Source organism: Drosophila suzukii, chromosome 3 (assembly GCF_043229965.1).
Source record: "Drosophila suzukii chromosome 3, CBGP_Dsuzu_IsoJpt1.0, whole genome shotgun sequence".
Taxonomy (NCBI): domain Eukaryota; kingdom Metazoa; phylum Arthropoda; class Insecta; order Diptera; family Drosophilidae; genus Drosophila; species Drosophila suzukii.
The window spans coordinates 82,191,539-82,211,147 of NC_092082.1; the positions used below are offsets into that span (position 1 = coordinate 82,191,539).

A 19,609-nucleotide genomic window follows, 5' to 3' on the forward strand; every position below is an offset into this window, starting at 1 on the left:
CCTCCTGGGAGGCTTGGGGCACATATAGAACCCCCCCCATCACCCACGCTCCTCTTTCGAGCTTTTCCATTTCTGTTAGTCATTTGGCTTTTACTCGGCGCGGATTACGTTTTTATCCCTGTTGCCTGAAACACTTTCACAGCCAATTTTATTATACGCGAGTGTTTCGTTCCGCTTCGTTTGCTTGACTTTCCTTTCGCTGGGAAAATGGAAAAGCAAAGCCAAGGCAAGGAAAGGCAAGTCAGCCTTTGTGTTTTTCCATCGCACACTGGTTCAGCGTTCAGCGTTCAGCTGACGCAGTTTGTGCATTTTTATGCCGCATATAAATAAATCTGTTAGTTGTGCATGTTTACGACTTTTAAAACCGACTCTGGGGAGGAACGGCCGGGAACCCCACGCTGTCAACTTGTTCATAAGCGTCACTTTTATGCATACTTCACTGTGTAAACAGCGTTAAATTTTGTTGCGAGCGCTTTGCAAAATTTATAAAAAGAACGGGGAAAGTGGGTTTTAGGGGCCTGGGACTCTAAGTTAAAACTTAAGTCGCACTAAAACCATTTCCCGACTTATGCAAATCGAAATGGAAAATTAATGCCAGCGCGTGTTTGAGCTTATTGGCTAGTTCTTAGGCAAAAAAAAACAATAGAAACCAGACCAATTGATCGGTCATTCCAAGTTAAGCACCTACAAATTCCCCGAACAGGGAGTTCGGAGGAGACAAGACAAGTGTCCAGACCTTATCCACCGGGGTGCTGATTTAATGCCCTGCACTTGAGCCCCAGTGCGTAATTTTATGAGGCCCATTCCCGGGTTTTATTAGCCAGAGCGCCGACAATAAACTGTTTATGTTTATTATTTGCTGATGACCTACGTGCAACAAAGCGGAACACAGGCACCCAGCAGTTCAGGACCTCCTTTTCTGCTAGTGGCGTCAAATGAATCACTTACGGCCAAAAACTCTTGCCGCCCCTCGCGTGAAATTCCTGCCCAGAGCATCTGAGAATGTTTGGCCAGTAGTAAAAAGGCGGATGTGGCCTGACTGCGTAAATTACAAATTAGCAATCACACTAAAACCCGGCGCAATAAATTCTCCGAAAAAGCTTTTGGCCAACTCTTCATATTCAAAGCGTCAACTCATTAAACGGCCCTCGTCCGAAAAAAACTACCAGGCAAAAGCATTTCAACTCGAATCAAATGAAGCACGAAAAACAAATCAAAGTTTCACCGCTCGGAAGAGCCACCCACTCACAAGTTCTGCTTTCTCCCTACGAGATATACATATATCCAGATATCCAGAACCCGATTCCCAGATCCAGATACAGATACAGACTCAAACACACACACACATTTACACCCGTGCAAATAGGATGCGGATGCGTGTGCGTTGAGCAATTTGAGAGCGGAAATCAAAAATTGACCTTAAATCCCTGGAACGAGCGGCGAAACGAGAAGGAAAGGCAGGAAAATGTGAAAATGTGGAAATGGGCAAATGGGTGGGTGGTAACAGGGGTCGAATCAAACGCGTCTGGGCCATTAAATCGACACCTTCCATTCTGGGCGGAGGCGAAATGAAGTATAAAAGTAGCAAAATAATAAAAATTTATTGAGAAATAAAAAACAATTTAATTTATTAGTATTTAGTGTAAGAGGAAATAATCGAAGTTATAAATTTTTTATGCCAGGCCAAGTCAAGTCCTCTAAATGCCAAGTGCCTGTGAATAGGATATAGTGAGGGTAAGGAGGCGTGGCCCCTCCCCCCCCTTCAAATGTGGGCGGGCAGTTAAAAGGCAGAGGGAAAACAAATGAATTGGAATACGTTGGCAGTCAGTGCCAAAAATAAAGCGGAAATGCTGCCGGATGTGTGTCCATGTTACGTGTGTTTGTGTGAGCATGTCTGCCATGGCTGTGTGGGTGAGGAGAAAGGAAAGAAAGGAATGCTCCTTCACAAGTGAGCGTGTGTGTGTGAGTGAGTGGAGAAAGGCAGCCCCGTGTACGTGTCTATTTGTGTGAGTTAGTGTTTCAGAAATGCTCGTCTCGGATGTTGAGTTCCAACTCTTATCAAGTGTGTAGATCTTACTTATGACTTTAGCCCCAAAGTTCGGGGGCTTCGGAAGTTAAGGGGATTTAAGGGACGAAAAGCGGTTAAGCACCGCAGTAGGAAGGTCCAAATTTGTTGGCTGTCCTTGTCGGTGGCCGGGTAATTTAATTTATCGTCTTCCCTGTTAAATGACGCTCAAGAGTATAATTCGCCATCGAAGCACGCGGCTAATGCGAGCACAAATTGCGCTCTACCAGCGATGAGATATATATCCGAAGTTATATATACCAGTATCGACCACCGACCTTCAACCCTTGTCGATTTTAGGTTGGGGCGTATCATCACTTAGTGGGTTGCACAACGGAAAAAATGTCCATAATCCAGGGAGTTTAAAGCGTTTAAATAGTAATTTCTGCATACAGCATATTAATATGAAATGGGAAAATGATTAAAAGGGATTAATATGCCTCTATAGTTTTTTTTGCATTTTTTATACTCCATTTAATTTATGTTATGTGGTTGGAAAAAAAGTTTCTTTCTTTAAAAATTTTGTTTTAAAAGTTTAATGCTCTTTAAACCTATGCTATAATATAGTTTTATCGGGATAGCTGAAATTCTCCTTTTATTGCATACTTTTAGACACCTATATAAATAATTTAAAATGTGTGATATATTTAACCAGAACTTTTATCTGGATTTTTTTCATACCATCATGTTTAAAATAAAGAATATTCTTAGGTGTACAAAAGTCTAAAGAGCTAAGTAGGAAAGCTGACATCATTTTTTACTGCATACTTTTAGACACCTTTATATATATAATATAATTGTTAAGTTACTTTGCATATCGAATTAGGATGATGTCAAGGGCCTTAAAGATTTAAATTACCGTTTTATTTAAACTTATTTTAATCAACTTTTTTCCCAGTGCGGCACTGCCAGAAAGTGCTCACTTTGGCGCATGTTTTCGCTGGCGTCGAGCGCGTCAAGTGTGCGGCTTTAAAAACACAAGCAAACACAGACGCGTCCCGGTGTGCGCAAAATGCAAATGCTGTTACCAGTTACCCGCTACCAGTTACCAAAAACTCAAAGACTGGGGAGCGGAGTGAGCCAGAGCGTAAACAATGCACATTTTAATTTCAGCCCAGTTCGTTGCCACAGAACAGAACACGGCAGAGTGGGCCCAGAACTAGAGAGAGGATATGTGCCAATAAAAAGTTTGGCAAACAAAGTTGGCGTCACAAAACTGCAACACATTGCAGCTGGAACAGCACAGAGCTGCAGACCCGGAGGCAAACTAACTGCAGAGCCAAAAATCGGAGGCAACGGGGCAAAAACCGAACCGAACCGCAAGTGCTCTCTGGGTATATAACCTGATTTTCGCTTTTGGGCTACCGGGTTTTACATTTTCCCAGGTTTCCTGATTTTCCCCCCCGGTCCAGAAAGCACCTTTAAGTTTGTCTAGAGAGCAAAGTTAATTAACCCTAATTTGTATGTTGTGCGTGGAACTGGCTCTAAGCTGCTTGGTCTTCGCATCCTTTGCTCTGCAATTTGGTATGTGTAGTGTGGCAATGCACAATTCACCTGTCACAGACGCCCTTTTTTGGCCAGGACAAATGCAGTTGCGGAAGCAACATCCCAGCAGCATAAACGCTGTATAATTTATGCATTTTATGTGGACCGCAGCAAAAGAAGCCCAGCTGTCCCAGACACCAAGATACGTTGTATTATGTATGTGGCTGGCACATTTTTTCCGCTGACTAGCTGACTTGGCAAGGGCCAGGACATGCTTTTTTCTCTCCTCGAAAATAAGTGAATTTTCGGCGCACAAAATCACTGCAAGTCGCCGAAAAGCAGGCAGCAAAAAGCTTAAAGACTAAAATGTTGTCGGCTGAAGACAGGGAATTGTACACTGACAAAAGTGGGAGTAATACAAAAAACAAATGCACAATATTCATTCGAGAACATAACAAATATTAAATCAAGGTAGAGTACATTACATTTGATGTAACTCATATGATATTTAAATATATATTAAATATTATAATCAAACCTTACATTTTAAGCTACCTACAATTGTTCATTTTAATATCTATATATTTAAAATTTATAAAAACTATTATCTTCGATTTGTCTATGTTTTTTATCAGTGTATCTTTACGTGTTTTTCAGTTCTAACAGACAGGACCCTGAGTCCTTGGGCATAGCTAAGCAACTGAAAATAGGGTGTTCCTATAAATATGGTGGCACTTTAACTTGGTGTTACCAAGAATTCCATGAGAAATTGAACAAGTTGTGGCCTTCTTCGCCGGAATATTTCACACATTTCAAGCAACATCTCTAGACCTTGGCTATAGGAAAACCAATTGAAAGGCAACAATTAGCCGGCTTGTCAAGGGGCACTTATCAGCCAAGTCAAGATATTAAAAAACATAACACTTGTCTCGGCTCAACATTAAAATGGAAATATCTTCGCCTTACAAGGGGCGAAAAGAGGACAGCCATTGGTTTTTATGCCGACATGCTCGCGCATTTTAATTAAGAAATTAAATTAAATACAAACTGATGCGTAACAGATTCCTCGTTACTAATTAAAATTCAATTTCTTGCCATTAAAATGAGCAGCAAAAGGGGCGGCAAGTGGCGAGGAGGCAGGGCAACATCGCCAATTACAAGTCAGGCCCGTGGCGCCCCCGGAAAACCGCGTGAGGAAAGAAACAACAGAGGAATGGTGGGCGTGGCAGCACGCCTACGCCTACGCCACGCCCTCTGACCCCTGCCCCTTTGCCCCTCGAAAAGAACTGGCAAATTAAGCACGCAAAATTAATACGCAATAAAAAGGCAATAATAAAAGTCGAGCCCAGTCGAGTCGAGAGTCGAGTTGAGTCCCTCCAATAACTGAAAACAATTTGTTGTCTTTCCTTTTGCACTTTACTTTTATGTGAGTTCTTTGGCGCCCCTCCCCCTCCGAAACTCGGAAAAATTGAATAATTTCTTAATGAGAGTTGGAAAAAGTTTGCAGCTTCAAATTTTCCAATTAACATTTTATATTAAAACCGACATTTGATTGATTCGCTTTAAGGCTAAGTCGATGCAACGGAGCGATGCGGTTGGATTGGGGATTTCGCTTTATAAAACAAGAAGGCCCCAGGACTATCCAGCTATCCACCAATCTAACCATCCACCCATCCAACAATGGAAACCGCCGGCCGAGCGAACAAACAAAAGCTGCAAAAATACTTGAAGCAACTATGCCAAGAGTTCCCGAGCTGGAAAAGTGGAAAACTCCCCGGCCGAGCGGGCAGTTGAGTAAAATTGTTTGCTATTTGCCAGACTAAACGGCCCAACAAAGCGTTTTGGGTGTAGAGTTTTCTGGGGGCTGCAGAGGCTGGGCGTCCTGCAGGGTTAACAAATTACTTAAGAAAACTGTTCTTGCCTTATTGGATTAAGTACACAGTTTCAGGATCTCTCGAAGTACAATTACCAGCGGCTCTTTGATAATCTCACCCCAAGTAGAGGCCTGTACTGGCAACTTAAAGCTGCTGAAAGGTTGGTCCATCTGTCAGTTCTTCACCCCTTTTGGCCATATTACGGATGTTATGGCAAATACTATTGGTCCAAAGGGGGGAGAAACAATCCTCCATATGCCAAACTGTAGGTTTTATGCCACAAACTCGTATTTACCCTGGAGGCCCGTGTGCGGTGTATTGTTATACAATTTTGTTGGGATTTATTTACGGAGTTTGTGCCACACAGTATAAACATCGAAGTTGGCACAGACCGGAGCAGCAGAATCAAAGCCCAAGACCAATATCGAAGCCAAACTCTTCGCTTGGCCAAGTTATGGCTTAAATTTCTATCCCAGCTCGCAGCGAGCACGGATAGCTGATTCGTGTTCTGCATGCCAAGAGGGTGTCTCTATAAAGATATATATATCTATATATATATACAGAGAGATAGAAAAAGAGGGGTCAGAGGGGTCAGGAGCTGGGCGTGGCTGAAAACACAAACAAGATAATAAGTTCATAAGTATTATTTGCAATATAATCTCTCTTCCGATTTGATTTAAAATTCTCGCAGCCAGTGTCAAAGTTTTGTGACTTCTGGCCATTTTGCAGGAAAATGGTTAAGAAGGGGGGGAACCCATTTCTTTGAGCTGGGGATAAGGCTGAGCATCCTTAGTTAATTGGTCATTTCTGTGGCAAGCTGCAACTTGGAGACGAGCTAGCTGGGTTTAGGGATCAAGTGGCAAGTGGCTTTGCCCTGGCTTAGGGGCTACTGATTGTGTAGGAAGGGTACTAAAAAAATATCAAGAAAAATATGATAAGCGCCACGTGCTATCCTTTCTAACTCTCCGTACCACCCACAAAATCTTCCGCTCAATTTGCAGTGCAAACTTGAAATCTGCCGAGGACCTCTAGCTAATTAATCAGGCCAACGCCAAGTCGCAAGTAAACAGCAACTGCCACCTAACAGCATTTAGCTAAAGCATACTTTGGCTAACACTTGCAAACTTTGCTACCAGAGAAAGTGGAGAAAGGGGCGCCCTGGCAAACTTTCACTGCCATCTTCTAACTGCAATTTATGAGTGCAGCGGGCCACTGGGCTGAAATTTGTTTACAACTTAGGCGTTAATTGACACAGCCACAGAACCAAAGTCTGGACCTAACCAACTGGGTTTCGCAATCCCATAGTTACAGGGTCAAAAAATAAAAATAAATAAAGAAAAATAGAACAATGCTCGAAGAGCTGACAATATTTATGCTGGCGAAACAGGGAAAGTTTTCAAATAAAATGTAACACCTCTTGCAGGTGGTGAGCCTCCCCCAAAAACTTTTCCAGCTGCAACACCACTCTTTTTTGAGGTCAAAACTTGCCTGCCCTCCCCAGACAACTTTAATGAGACAAAACCAGATTGTTGAGCAATTAGCTAAAATGTGCAGAATGTCAACCAACTCCAGGCAATTTCAGAAACACAATCCCCTTTTACAAAAAAAAAAGAGGAAATTCACAACAAAGAGTGCGAGTAAGCCGAAGGCATAGTAAATCAATGTCGCCTTAATCCTCGCATAAGGCACTTTATCAATCAATGCAGAAAGGATTTAGTTTGAGTTTTTTGTCATCGCCTCGTTAATGCATGAAACAGGGTTGCAAAAAAGAAAGTAAGGAAAGCCCTACCCAGACAGCCGGGAAAATCGTAATAAGCAATAAGCGGTAAAACAAAGTAAGACCGAGTAACACAGTAAATCACAGGATAATGCCGCACTCACACACACTCACACTCGCCGAGCCATCGAAGCAATCAAATTAAATCCCAATCGCACACTTGCGACAAAAGGACGACAAGGACGACGAGGACGAGGACGAGGGGCAAAGGACCCCGCGACGACACGACAAACGGCGATAAAGCGTTATGGTTCATTAGGCCCGCCGATTTGGTTAGGTGCTGCGGCACCCAAGGTTTCCCAGTTTTCCCAGAATGAGAATGACTATGAGAATGGGGCATGCCACACAATAGATGCGTATATCATTTCAGCACAGCCCTGTGTCACATCAGCATCAGCGCCCACGATGACATTGAGCTCGATTTGAGAGCCCAAGACGGGGTTGGAGGGTTGCGATTCGGGGCGGCTTAGGGGTTGCAATCTGCCTTGCACTTAATGTCAATATCATGAAGTGCCGCCATATGGCAACTGCCGCCTCTGGCACTCGAATGCAGCAATTGTCACCCGGCTCGGACGCTCGGTAAATATTTGCAGCAGGAAATTAGTAAACCAAACACGGGTCCCTGAATCCGGCACTGAGAAAAATAATAAGGGATATTTAAGGGTTTATAACAAAAGAGAAAATCATTTGGTAAGGCTACTAAGTGTTTGAGAAATTCAAAGAGCCAAGATAAATAATTGTATAGCTTTTTCTAAATTTACTGCTATTATTATACTCATTTTAATAAAAGGTAATGAAATGCTGGTAGTATTAGGAGTAGATACTTATCTTAAAAAATATTATTCTGGTTAAATGTTTGTTTATTGATAAATATTTAATACTCTACTTTGATAGAATACCCAATATAAAAAGTCAGAAAAATGCAAATATTACAATTCTTTTATATAGTTTAATAATGAACACCACATTTTGAATATAAGTATCTTAGGATTAACACTTTAAGAAACTGAAACATTATGTAATAATTAGTTAAATATTTAAAATTTTCTTTTACTCATATACACAAAATGGAAGATATATAGTATTTTCAAATCATTTAATATTTAATATACATTCTTAAAATCTCTGTTTTTCTCAGTGTGGATAGTTCCCGTTGGCGTGTCGAAGGGCAGACAAATAAATAAAACATGCGTCGTATTTGTCAAATCTGTTGCAATTGTTCCCAGCCAGGAGTGTGACCGATTTCAGGTCCAGGACCTTAGCTCGGCATCACATCCTCCTCATCCTAGTCCCCATCCTCAACCTTCGAAACAATCCAATACCATCGTATGGCCGGGCACGACTCATTAAACTTGCAGACCCCTTTTGCTCCCTCCACCCCGGATTCAACCCGTCTAACCCGGAGTTGGGAACCCGAGATCCCCGGCGCTGGACAGTCCAGGACCTCCTGGACCACCCCAGACCACCCACTCCGCAAAACTGTTTGATTTATTTGACACTTTGTGCGTTTGTGCCCTCTGACACCGGAGAGCTGACACCTGCGCGCCAAATTAATGCAATGAAATTTGCCAAACTTTTATGAACGAGTTAAGGCCACTGGCCTGCAGCTGGAATAGGGTAGAAGAAAGTGCTAAAAATACGAGGAGAATACAATATTAATGAGTTTCCAATGTTAATAAGCCGGGGAGAGCTGAGGGGGCTAAAATGGGCAGGACGTCAGCTGCAGTCCGCTGGCGAAAATCCCTTTATAATTTCATTTTAGCCTCAACTTGAGAAATAATTTAAAAACTTTGTTATGTATTCTTAAAGTCATTTAAGCACAGACGCGCCAAAGTTTCCAGGAAACTTGGGGGGGGGGACAAAAAATACGTATATATATATCTAAAAAAATGTGCTTTTTTAGACGCTCTCGTTGATGAGCTGCTGATGAGGCGTGCACCCAGCCCTGTAGATATTCCAGTAGATATATATAGTAAATCCCACCCCACCCAAGCGTTATCATCTGTCAACCAAAGTCGAAGTCCGACTTCGCCAGTTCTTCAGCTTCAGCAGCCTGCGAGGCCGAAAAACTTTGCTTTCGCCTTTTGTGTTTTCCTTTTTTTTAATGTTTTTGTTTTTTATTTTCCTCGGCCACCAGTCGCAACTTTGCCAGCATAAAGAAAACTGAAAAATAACTGAGAAAATATATTTAAAAAAAAAAAACATAACAGAAAGGAATGCTTAAAACAAGAGACGACACTTTGCCGAAGGCCGAATGCCCTTTTCTTTTTTTTTCGGGAGGGGGGGTTGGCTTAAAAGTGAGAATTTCCCTTTGAAAGAAGCACGAAACGGAATTTATGGAAAAGTCGCAGGAACTTGCTAGCTCACTTTTGTGATTTCTCGCCTCGCGAATCGTAATGATGGAAAAAGTATCTCCTGAATATGAAATGAAGCAGCTGGACAAATGTCGCCGGGCGAAAACTCGGTCCTATGCCATCCTGAGCCATTGCCCATTGCCACTTTGGGCCGGGGATAATAATAATAAAGTCGCCTCGCCCGCTGCGGTTGGACAACAGCTGGGCTCTTCTGGCTTTTGCTGGCACTTTTGCTTTGGGCCAGTATCCTGGTCCTGGTCCTTGGCCATAAGGATGTGGAAGCCCCAGCGAAACGCACAGCTGGCGTCGAACTTAAATTAGCTTGTACATACAATCCGCTTTTCACAGCACCCGGCCAAAGTTCTTATCCGTGAATTTATCTTTCATATGGCAATGTGGAAACTTTGGCCTCCATTTCCAAACCCCCCCTGCCGGATTGTTTGCGGTGGCACTCTGAATTTATTATTGCAACAACCACCGACCGACCAACGAATGGGGCAGTGTGGCCAAAGTGCTTTTGATATTGTCGCCAATATAAACATTTTATCATAAAGAGATTAGACGCCGATAAGCGCAGTTGAGAGAGCAAACAGTAGCGCATGGAAAATGAGGCAGGCGTCCTCCTTTGAGAACCCCGCATCCTGAATCCTGAATCCGGAGCTCTTTGTGCCAGGACCCTGATTTACGGCTTCCTGATGCCAGTGCCAAACAATGCCGGGCAATTTCCCCATGCGGTGAAATTAATTTGAAGCATTTGCCGGATTGGGAGGTGGGTGGTTGGTTGGTTGGTGGGTGGAAAAGTGCAGCTGAATGGTTCCCAGCCAACTGCAGGGCAGCCGTAAAATGGCCACATCCCATGGGCCACACCAGGATTCCAGTTCAGAGTGGAGGAGTGCGGATGGAGGCCATCTGTTTGCCCAACGGGCGAGCTTGAGTGCTGGCCTGCTGCTCCTGCTGCTCCTGCTGTTGCACTCACTGTCAGTTAAATCCCGGCGCTGCATTACGACAACCTTTCCTCTTTCCCCCTGTGCCACCCTCAAATGTCTGAAGATAAAGCTGCAAAAATATTTTAACCTCCTTTGGCAGCATGTCGGATGTTGGGAAAGGACACACCATCCAATCCCTGGGCCACAAGTAGCCCGCAGTGCCAGCTCATTGTTGCCAATGATGTTGATGATGATGATGATGATTATGCTCCACCTGCACTAAGCAATGTTTTTGTGTTGTGGCTGGTTTTCATATTTTATTTGCGGCCCAAAAAAAAAAAAATAAACTAAAGAGATACAAAAACCCTGCCATGTCCACCTCTGCAAGTCCATGTCAATTTGCTTGAAGTGCTGCAAAGAGCTCGAAGAGCTGACAAAGCCAATGCCAAGCGCGCTGCAAATTAAAATTGCCCAGCCGTTGTGCCATAATGAAATGGCTCTCTGCTTTAAGCCAAAAGGACAAAGGGGAAAGCCAGGGTTTTTAATGAAGTTCCTAAGAGTAGAGATAGTAGAGCCCCGGTCACAGAGAGAGCCGAGTCACTTTATTTTATTAGAAACCTGTTTGCCAAGCATTTGCACACAAATTAAATATGGTGCGCAGCTACAGCAAAGTGGTTGCCGCTGCTGCCATCATTACCATTACCATTTACCAGGTACAATTCAATCAGCCCAGTTAGCAGCTCAAAGCCAACTTTGCAGACACGTTAATCGGGGCCAAACACAATTTCTTCATTTGCCGGTGGAACTTTTTAATATCACCTCAAAGATGACGATGATGATGATCATCCACGGCATGGGGTTGCTAACCTAGAGTCCCCTAGGACTCAACAAGTTCCAGTTGTCCTGCCCCAAGAGTCCTGCCACACATGCACTCGATGGCCCATAAGCGGCACATTGCCCCAAGCTCTGCGTTTAAGTGCGATTCCATCTCTGGCCTTAAATGCTGCAATAAACTGGAATCGCTTTCACTGGCTTAGAGGATGAAAGGGCAACTGGGCTGTGACTAATGTCAGCTCCTGACATTCATGGCAATAAAATTTCACTCCTTACACCATGTCAACCTCTCACCCATCCACTCGATTACGGCTTTGTGCGGCTTGGGTTTATGTTTATGATTTAATTGTCAATAAAATAATCATTTGCAAGCCTTTTGCCACTGCAACCGCAGTACGTGCCAAACAGAGCTGAAGCAAATTTTTACCAATAAAGGAATGTGGCAAAAGGGAATAGGGCATATCGAAGCCACAGACAGCAACATGATGCACTGATAAAAAAATTTAAGAGTCAGTATAGCAACCAAAAATAAGATTATGATAGAAATGTTTCTTCTTAGCTTTCAGTTTAATGGTGTACTAAGGGAAAAAATACAAAACCAATTCAGGTAGATAAACCAAACCATTTTCATTTATTTAGCTCGAGAGCTTTCTCCTAAGATTTCAGTTTTGTGAAATAAAACCAGTAATTTATAAATAAACCATTTTTTTGCTATTAAGAAGTACTGTATTTCCCTCCTTAAGACTTCTTGGGGCATCATAAATCTTAACAATAACATTCAAGCTTAACGCAGGTCATTTTACCAACCAACTTTTGCCCATCCTATGACATCCGGTACATAATTCATTATTAATTCATAATTTCGAGAACAAAAGCCGGTTATTTCTTTGTGTGTAGAGCAGAGCCAAAATAAACCGACTAAAACTGTAGGGGGCGACAGGAACTGAGGGCCCTGGCTGGCACTTAAGTTATTGACGAGATAAAGTTGAGGATTTTGTGTGCATTTTTGTGAAGTGCCAGCCGAAGCCCATAATGACGGAGCTCGAGAGTTGGATGGCGAGTGGAGGAATATGGAGATGGGCTATGGGTTATAGTGGGTTGTGGTATATAGGGTTGGGATGCCAGGGAAGCTGGCTGAGATGATGGCGTTGACGTTGATATTGTCGACAGTTTTGATGCCTCTGCCGGCAGACTCACGTAGGGAGATGAAGCAATATGTGTTCGGGCTGAAGGCTCTGAGTGTCTCGTCCTTCCTGGCCATATCTGAGTGTGTGTCTGTGTGAGGTGGCAGGTCTAGTCTGTTTGCTCAAATGCTGCTCCTTTGCTCATGACACCAGAAGCAGGACAACAGCCAAATCAAACAAGCCAAAAAAAGAAGCCGAAGGAAACCAATAAAAAGCCAAGCGAAACGGAGGCGGAAAAGAAAACATTGTGGCCAAGCGGCAGTGCCAACGTCCCCAAGCATACACAGAAAAAAATATGTATATTACCATTGTTAATTTCCAGATTTATTTATAATAAGATTTTCTTTAAGCAATCTTAGGTTTATATGAAAGCAACTAAAATGTCCCCAATAAAAATACTGTGAACATGATGAAGAGATCCATAAGATACAAAATCTAAAACAAGTTTTTTATGCTGGCCATCTATAAATGATGGAATTTTTATATAAACATTTGCAAATAAATGCTTTGAATCATTGGAGAGAAATTAATGTGTGCATGGAAACAGTTCATAAATATTTCAAATATTATTCAAAGAGCTCTTGGCATGTGACATATGATTATTAAATGGCATATTAAGGTGACTGATTATTTCTCCGTGTACATGTAGGCATCGCCTCATCGATTTTCACTTGAGCCTTGAACGCGACGAGGAAATTCTCTGGAGTCGCACAAACAAATGCGCGTAAATTTTGCTTAGCGCGCAATTCAAGTGCAAATACTTGACACCGCCGCACCTAAACTGGGGAAAAGTGGGAGAATCGAGGGGGTTATGAGGTGGAAAATGGGTGGGAGTGATGGATGAATACCCAGGCCCACTCGGTCTTGCAATGCCATCAACTCGAGGCCTCGAGAGCCTCTCGATGCGTCCTTCTTCTCGTCCCCGTCACACGTCAATATCCTTTTTGTGGTTTTCTGTTGGTTTGCTGTTCACCCCATCCCCCAAAAAAAAGATTGGAAACTTTTCCGCCTCATCTGCCACTGGCAGTCCACCCATTATCGTTTGTTTTAACCAAGTTTTCCACTGCCTGATGTCTGATTTATTTGCATTTGGGTTGTGGTCCATGCAGTTAATAAATTTCACTTACCCACTCAGACACACATATGTATATATAAACTATGTAGTGTATTTGCAAAGTGTTATCTAAACTGGGGAAAAAGGATAAAGGGGGTCGAAAAACAACTTTTGCGAGTATCCAAAGTTTTGGGGTTAAAGTTTGGCTGGTGCGGCAACTTACCTATGTCAAATTGATTAGTTGAGTCGGACAGCTGAATCCAAATCTCTACCGTATTTCCCCCGAGGCGATTGGGGGGGGATTGGATTCAGATAATTTGATTGTGTGATTTATGTCACAATATATATTCAACATTAATGAAGATGAAGGAGATTTTGCGGTTGGCAAATGCGAACTCAATCTGCCAAGCGTTTTGCACTTCATTAATTGTGAAAAAATGGTGAATAAAAACCGGGAAAAAAAACCGAGGGAGTACTGCAGTCGACAACCGCAAATGCAAATGCAAATTCAAATATTTGAAAAGCGAAGCTGCGATGTCTGTTAACTGGACTACAAGCCAAAACTAATTGTTACTGACACTCGCAGTTTGCCAAAGCGCCAGACGAAAACGTCCTGGAGCAATTGAAAAACGCCGGGAATCCGTGGAGTACTCAAAATGCCAGGGAACGAGAACTCTACCATAGACAAAGTAAAGTTATTTGCGGTTCATTATTCACTTTTGGATTTTATTTCCTTGCGGTGCTCGTCCTCCGAATCCCGGGCACGATCGAAGACAGTGATGGACAGCAGATTGAAGTCCGCTCGAAACACGTTGCCCATGCCCTTCTGTTAAATCCTCAAGTGCAAAAGCTGCAGCCAGCAAAAGCTGCATGCAAAATGACCTGACAATGGACCCTTGCCCAGCGAATATTTGGGAATTCGAACCAGGACGAGACGACGTTTAAATTGGGAATTTTTGCTTGGCTGCATTCAAAGCAGCAAAGCAGCAGCAATCGAGGAGCATTTTTGCTCTTTGCTTATTCATCTAGCAAGTTGAAAAATAAATTAATAATGCGTTCTTGCCACTGACGGCAGCTGCAACCGCACTGGAAGGAGGAAAATGGTGGGGGAAAAGTCGGGGAAAACGGCACTGAGACACTGTCAGGGACTTGGAAAATTCGTGCTGAGCTTTTTTGCGCGCTCTCTATATATATATATCTATGCACTTTATATCTGACTCGTCTCCAAGTCCATGACCACGTCCATCTACATCTCCTTTCTTTTTTTCTTTTTTTCTCCAACTCCAACCGACACCCCTGGCCCTAAAATTTAATTGCATCTTTTTCAACAATTGTAGCACGAAATGAAAATTCATGCAAACGTTGGCAGATAAAAACGGAATCCCAAAACCATTCCCATTTGCCCCGCAAAAAGGGAAGGGAGGGGATGAGGTTGCGAATGGCCAGAGGAATTTAAGCTTTCAGTTTAGTTCAGTCAAGATATGAATACTAATAGCCACTGGAATGTTTGAGTAGCCAAAGGACATTGCACCGCCGCATCCCTAGATATCCTTCGAAGGAAGTAACTCGGCCAGATCCCAAGACACTGGAGGTTCCGGCTCCCTGCTCTTGTGGATCCTTTGGCTGGCAATGTCATTACTCTTATTTGATTCCGTGGACATTCGCATAAATGTCAGATTGAGTTTATGCACAGGCAAAAGTTGAGTCCTTGAAATGCACCCACTGCCGGGCATATTTAAATGCAAAAAGGCCTCGGACCGGAGACCGCTGGTCCTCAGACAAAAACGTGGCGAAGAAAAGCAATTAGCGAAATTAATTGCTCAAGTTTCGCTTTGAAATATTCATCCGTGAGATTAATTCGCCGGCCGACAAAGCTCCGTCATCGAGCATCACCATCAGCATCAGCCCCGTCCTTCCCCGCAATTTGTGGCTTTGTCAATTGAATGGCTTTGCGGCCGGGCCCGCTGATTGACTTGACTTTACTCGACTTGGCTCGACTTGGCCCTCTTGCACGCGATTGAATTTGCAATTGCCAAGGGCCCACCCACCTGGGAGGATCAGAGGCGCCGATGCCGACCATGGTCATGGATTGTGGAAGGTCTGAACGTCAAGCACTTGGATACACCCGTAGAATGCATGCTTGGCATTATTTTGTATATTGTTAGATTCTTTAATTCAAAAAGGAATTTAAGAGGTACTGAAAGATATTTTCTGTCATAATTATAAAGTACATTTATGAAAGCATTATCTATATAAATATAGGAAGTGAAATATCAATTGACTACCTTTATAACTTGGGTAATTGAAACCCCATTTAAACGTGGGATACCTCCATGAACTTGCGGCTCAATTATCTTATGTTCTGCATTCAAATATTTCTTATAAGCGAGGGTCCAATTTTTAACCCATTTTCATGTTCGATTTTTCCTTAATGCCATTGGTTTTCAGTATGGGTACCCAAAATTGCACTTCTAAGGTCTATAACTTGGGCAATTCGATCCCGATTTAGACGTGGGATACCTCTGTGAATTTGTGGCTGAATTCTCTAATATTCTGCGTTCAAATATTTTTTGTAAACGAGGCTCAAAATGTTAACCCATTTTCATGTTCCATTTTTCCGTAATGCCAATGGATTTCAGTATGGGTACCCAAAATTGCATTTCTAAAGTCTATAACTTGGGCAATTGGATTCCGACTTAGACGTGGGATACCTCTATGAATTTGTGGCTGAATTCTCTTATATTCTGCATTCAAATATTTCTTGTAAACGAGGCTCAAAATTTTAACCCATTTTCATGTTCCATTTTTCCGTAATGCCAATGGATTTCAGTATGGGTACCCAAAAATGCACTTCTAAAGTCAATAACTTGGGCAATTCGATCCCGATTTAGACGTGGGATACCTCTATGAATTCGTGGCTGAATTCTCTAATATTCTGCATTCGAATATTTCTTATAAACGGGGGTCCAAATTTTGACCCATTTTCATGTTCGATTTTTCCGTAATGCCAATGGTTTTCAGTATGGGTACCCAAAAATGCACTTCTAAAGTCAATAACTTGGGCAATTCGATCCCGATTTAGACGTGGGATACCTCTATGAATTCGTGGCTGAATTCTCTAATATTCTGCATTCGAATATTTCTTATAAACGGGGGTCCAAATTTTGACCCATTTTCATGTTCGATTTTTCCGTAATGCCAATGATTTTCAGTATGGGTACCCAAAATGTCACTTCTAAGGTCTATAACTTGGCTAATTGGATCCCGATTTAGTCGTGGGATACCTCTATGAATTCGTAGCTGAATTCTCTAATATTCTGCATTCGAATATTTCTTATAAACGGGGTCCAAATTTTGACCCATTTTCATGTTCGATTTTTCCGTAATGCCAATGGTTTTCAGCATGGGTACCCAAAATTGAATTTCTAAAGTCTATAACTTGGGCAATTCAATCCCGATTTAGACGTGGGATACCTCTATGAATTTGTGGCTGCATTTTCTAATATTCTGCATTCAAATATTTCTTATAAGCGGGGGTCCAAATTTTGACCCATTTTCATGTTCGATTTTTCCGTAAAGCCAATGGTTTTCAGTATGGGCACCCAAAATTGCACATCTAAAGTCTATAACTTGGGCAATTTAATCCCGATTTAGACGTGGGATACCTCTATGAATTCGTAGCTGAATTCTCGAATATTCTGCATTCGAATATTTCTTATAAACGGGGTTCCAAGTTTTGACCCATTTTCATGTTCGATTTTTCCGTAATGCCAATGGTTTTCAGTATGGGTACCCAAAAATGCACTTCTAAAGTCAATAACTTGGGCAATTCGATCCCGATTTAGACGTGGGATACCTCTATGAATTTGTGGCTGAATTCTCTAATATTCTGCATTCGAATATTTCTTATAAACGGGGGTCCAAATTTTGACCCATTTTCATGTTCGATTTTTCCGTAATGCCAATGATTTTCAGTATGGGTACCCAAAATGTCACTTCTAAGGTCTATAACTTGGCTAATTGGATCCCGATTTAGACGTGGGATACCTCTATGAATTTGTGGCTGAATTCTCTAATATTTTGCATTCGAATATTTCTTATAAACGGGGGTCCAAATTTTGACCCATTTTCATGTTCGATTTTTCCGTAATGCCAATGATTTTCAGTATGGGTACCCAAAATGGCACTTCTAAGGTCTATAACTTGGCTAATTGGATCCCGATTTAGACGTGGGATACCTCTATGAATTTGTGGCTGAATTCTCTAATATTCTGCATTCGAATATTTCTTATAAACGGGGGTCCAAATTTTGACCCATTTTCATGTTCGATTTTTCCGTAATGCCAATGGTTTTCAGTATGGGTACCCAAAATTGCACTTCTAAAGTCTATAACTTGGACAATTCAATCCCGATTTAGACGTGGGATACCTCTATGAATTTGTGGCTGAATTCTCTAATATTCTGCATTCGAATATTTCTTATAAAAGGGGGGTCCAAATTTTACCCATTTTCATGTTCGTTTTTTCCGTAATTCAATAGTTTTCAGTATAGGTACCCAAGATTGCACTTCTAGATTCCATAAGTTCTGTAATATATTCCCGATTTAGACGTGGAATGCCTCTATGAGTTTGTGGTTAAATTCTTTAATAATCTACATACATTTACTGTTTACCTGGCTGAAAAAAATCAGATTTACATGTATATAATGATAAAACCTCCTATGTAACAAAGCTATAGGCATGCCATTAAACATACTCGCTTTTAAACGGCTGGTTTACCAGACCGAGCTGCATGTTATATGAGACGGCGACAATCTTGGGTTCAACTTACCGCTCTCGAGGTGCAATGACACCACTGCGATGGCCAGGAGCAGGATGTGGGGCAGGCTCCGCATCCGGCGATCGTGGGTATGTCCTGGGTGGCTAATTGTTCTCGCTTCAGCGGCCATTTTGCCGGAGTTGCTGGTGCTGTTCTTGTTGCAGTTGATGTTGCCAAGGGACTCGAATTTGTAAGCAATTCTACTGCTGCTGCTGCTTATGCTGCCCGGCGACTTAGTCAGGTGCATTGAATTAATTATTTCATTGCTGCACACGAATTTGCAGGCCGCAGATTGTGTTGCAAGCAATGGGAGACCCCTACTTTGCGTTGTCCTGCGATTTCTTCCACTTGCACAACCACTTCGCCTCTGCCGACGTCTTCGACTGCAGCACTTACGGAATTTTAATTATTCAAAATAGGTTTTTAGCACAGCAGGCGGCAGGATAGCAGGATAGCAGGATATTGCTACAGGTTCGTTTCGTGGTTGCGGGGCTGCACTGCTTTAATTGCTTGTTTTGCTGCAATGCATTTTCCTGGGGCGTTTGTAAATTTATAGCTGCAAAATACAAGGAAAACGATATGCGTTAGTTTTCTGCATGACCACAGAGAGTCCTTCGTGTGTGTGCGAGTGTGTGTGTCCTGTTCGTTGGTGTGAGTTTTTGTACGGATCTATGTGCTGGTGTCCTGTGTAATGCAGCTAAGCCGCCGTGCCCAAATACATAATTCCTATGCAAATAAGCGTGGCCCAACACTGTAATTTATGTGCGCACAGCGTTTTGCATATCTGCACACAGAATAGAGGCGACCAAGAGTGAGATACCCGAGTACACAAGGAGAAATGGGGTTCTAAATAAATTTCACATTAAAATAAGTGTAAATTATACCTTACAAACCTTGAGTATGATCGGTAATTCTTGATTACTAAAGTCTTTGAAATGGTTCTTAAGAAAACATTGGTATTCCCTTAGAAAAAACATTCAATACTCAATAATTATCATTAATATTCAGATATCATGAGTTCCTAAAATGAGTTGTATGTACAAAAATAACAGCAACAATTATCATAGCCTAAACTTTTTACAGGATTTTAATCGATTGAAAAGTTTTAACAAATCACCGAAAATAAGGAAATTTTTTTGCCATGAGCTTTTAAGCCAATTTAATTCTCAAATGATTTGAACTTCCAACTTAGTAATAATTTTCCACGTGTAAATATATCGTTTTTCCCGTTCTAAAT

At 42.1% G+C, this 19,609-nt stretch overlaps 1 protein-coding gene across 2 annotated transcripts in view; it reads right to left on the reverse strand.

Moving 5' to 3' along the window:
* The window catches only part of LOC108014433 (limbic system-associated membrane protein), a 131,196-nt gene that overhangs the window by 48,394 nt on the left and 63,193 nt on the right, over nt 1-19,609 (reverse strand). For both annotated transcript variants that reach the window (XM_036817419.3, XM_036817420.3), the window contains exon 3: nt 18,385-18,928. In XM_036817419.3, the coding sequence (XP_036673314.3) occupies nt 18,385-18,619 (235 nt within the window). In that variant the 5' untranslated portion in view covers nt 18,620-18,928. The remainder of the gene's footprint in view (nt 1-18,384; nt 18,929-19,609) is intronic.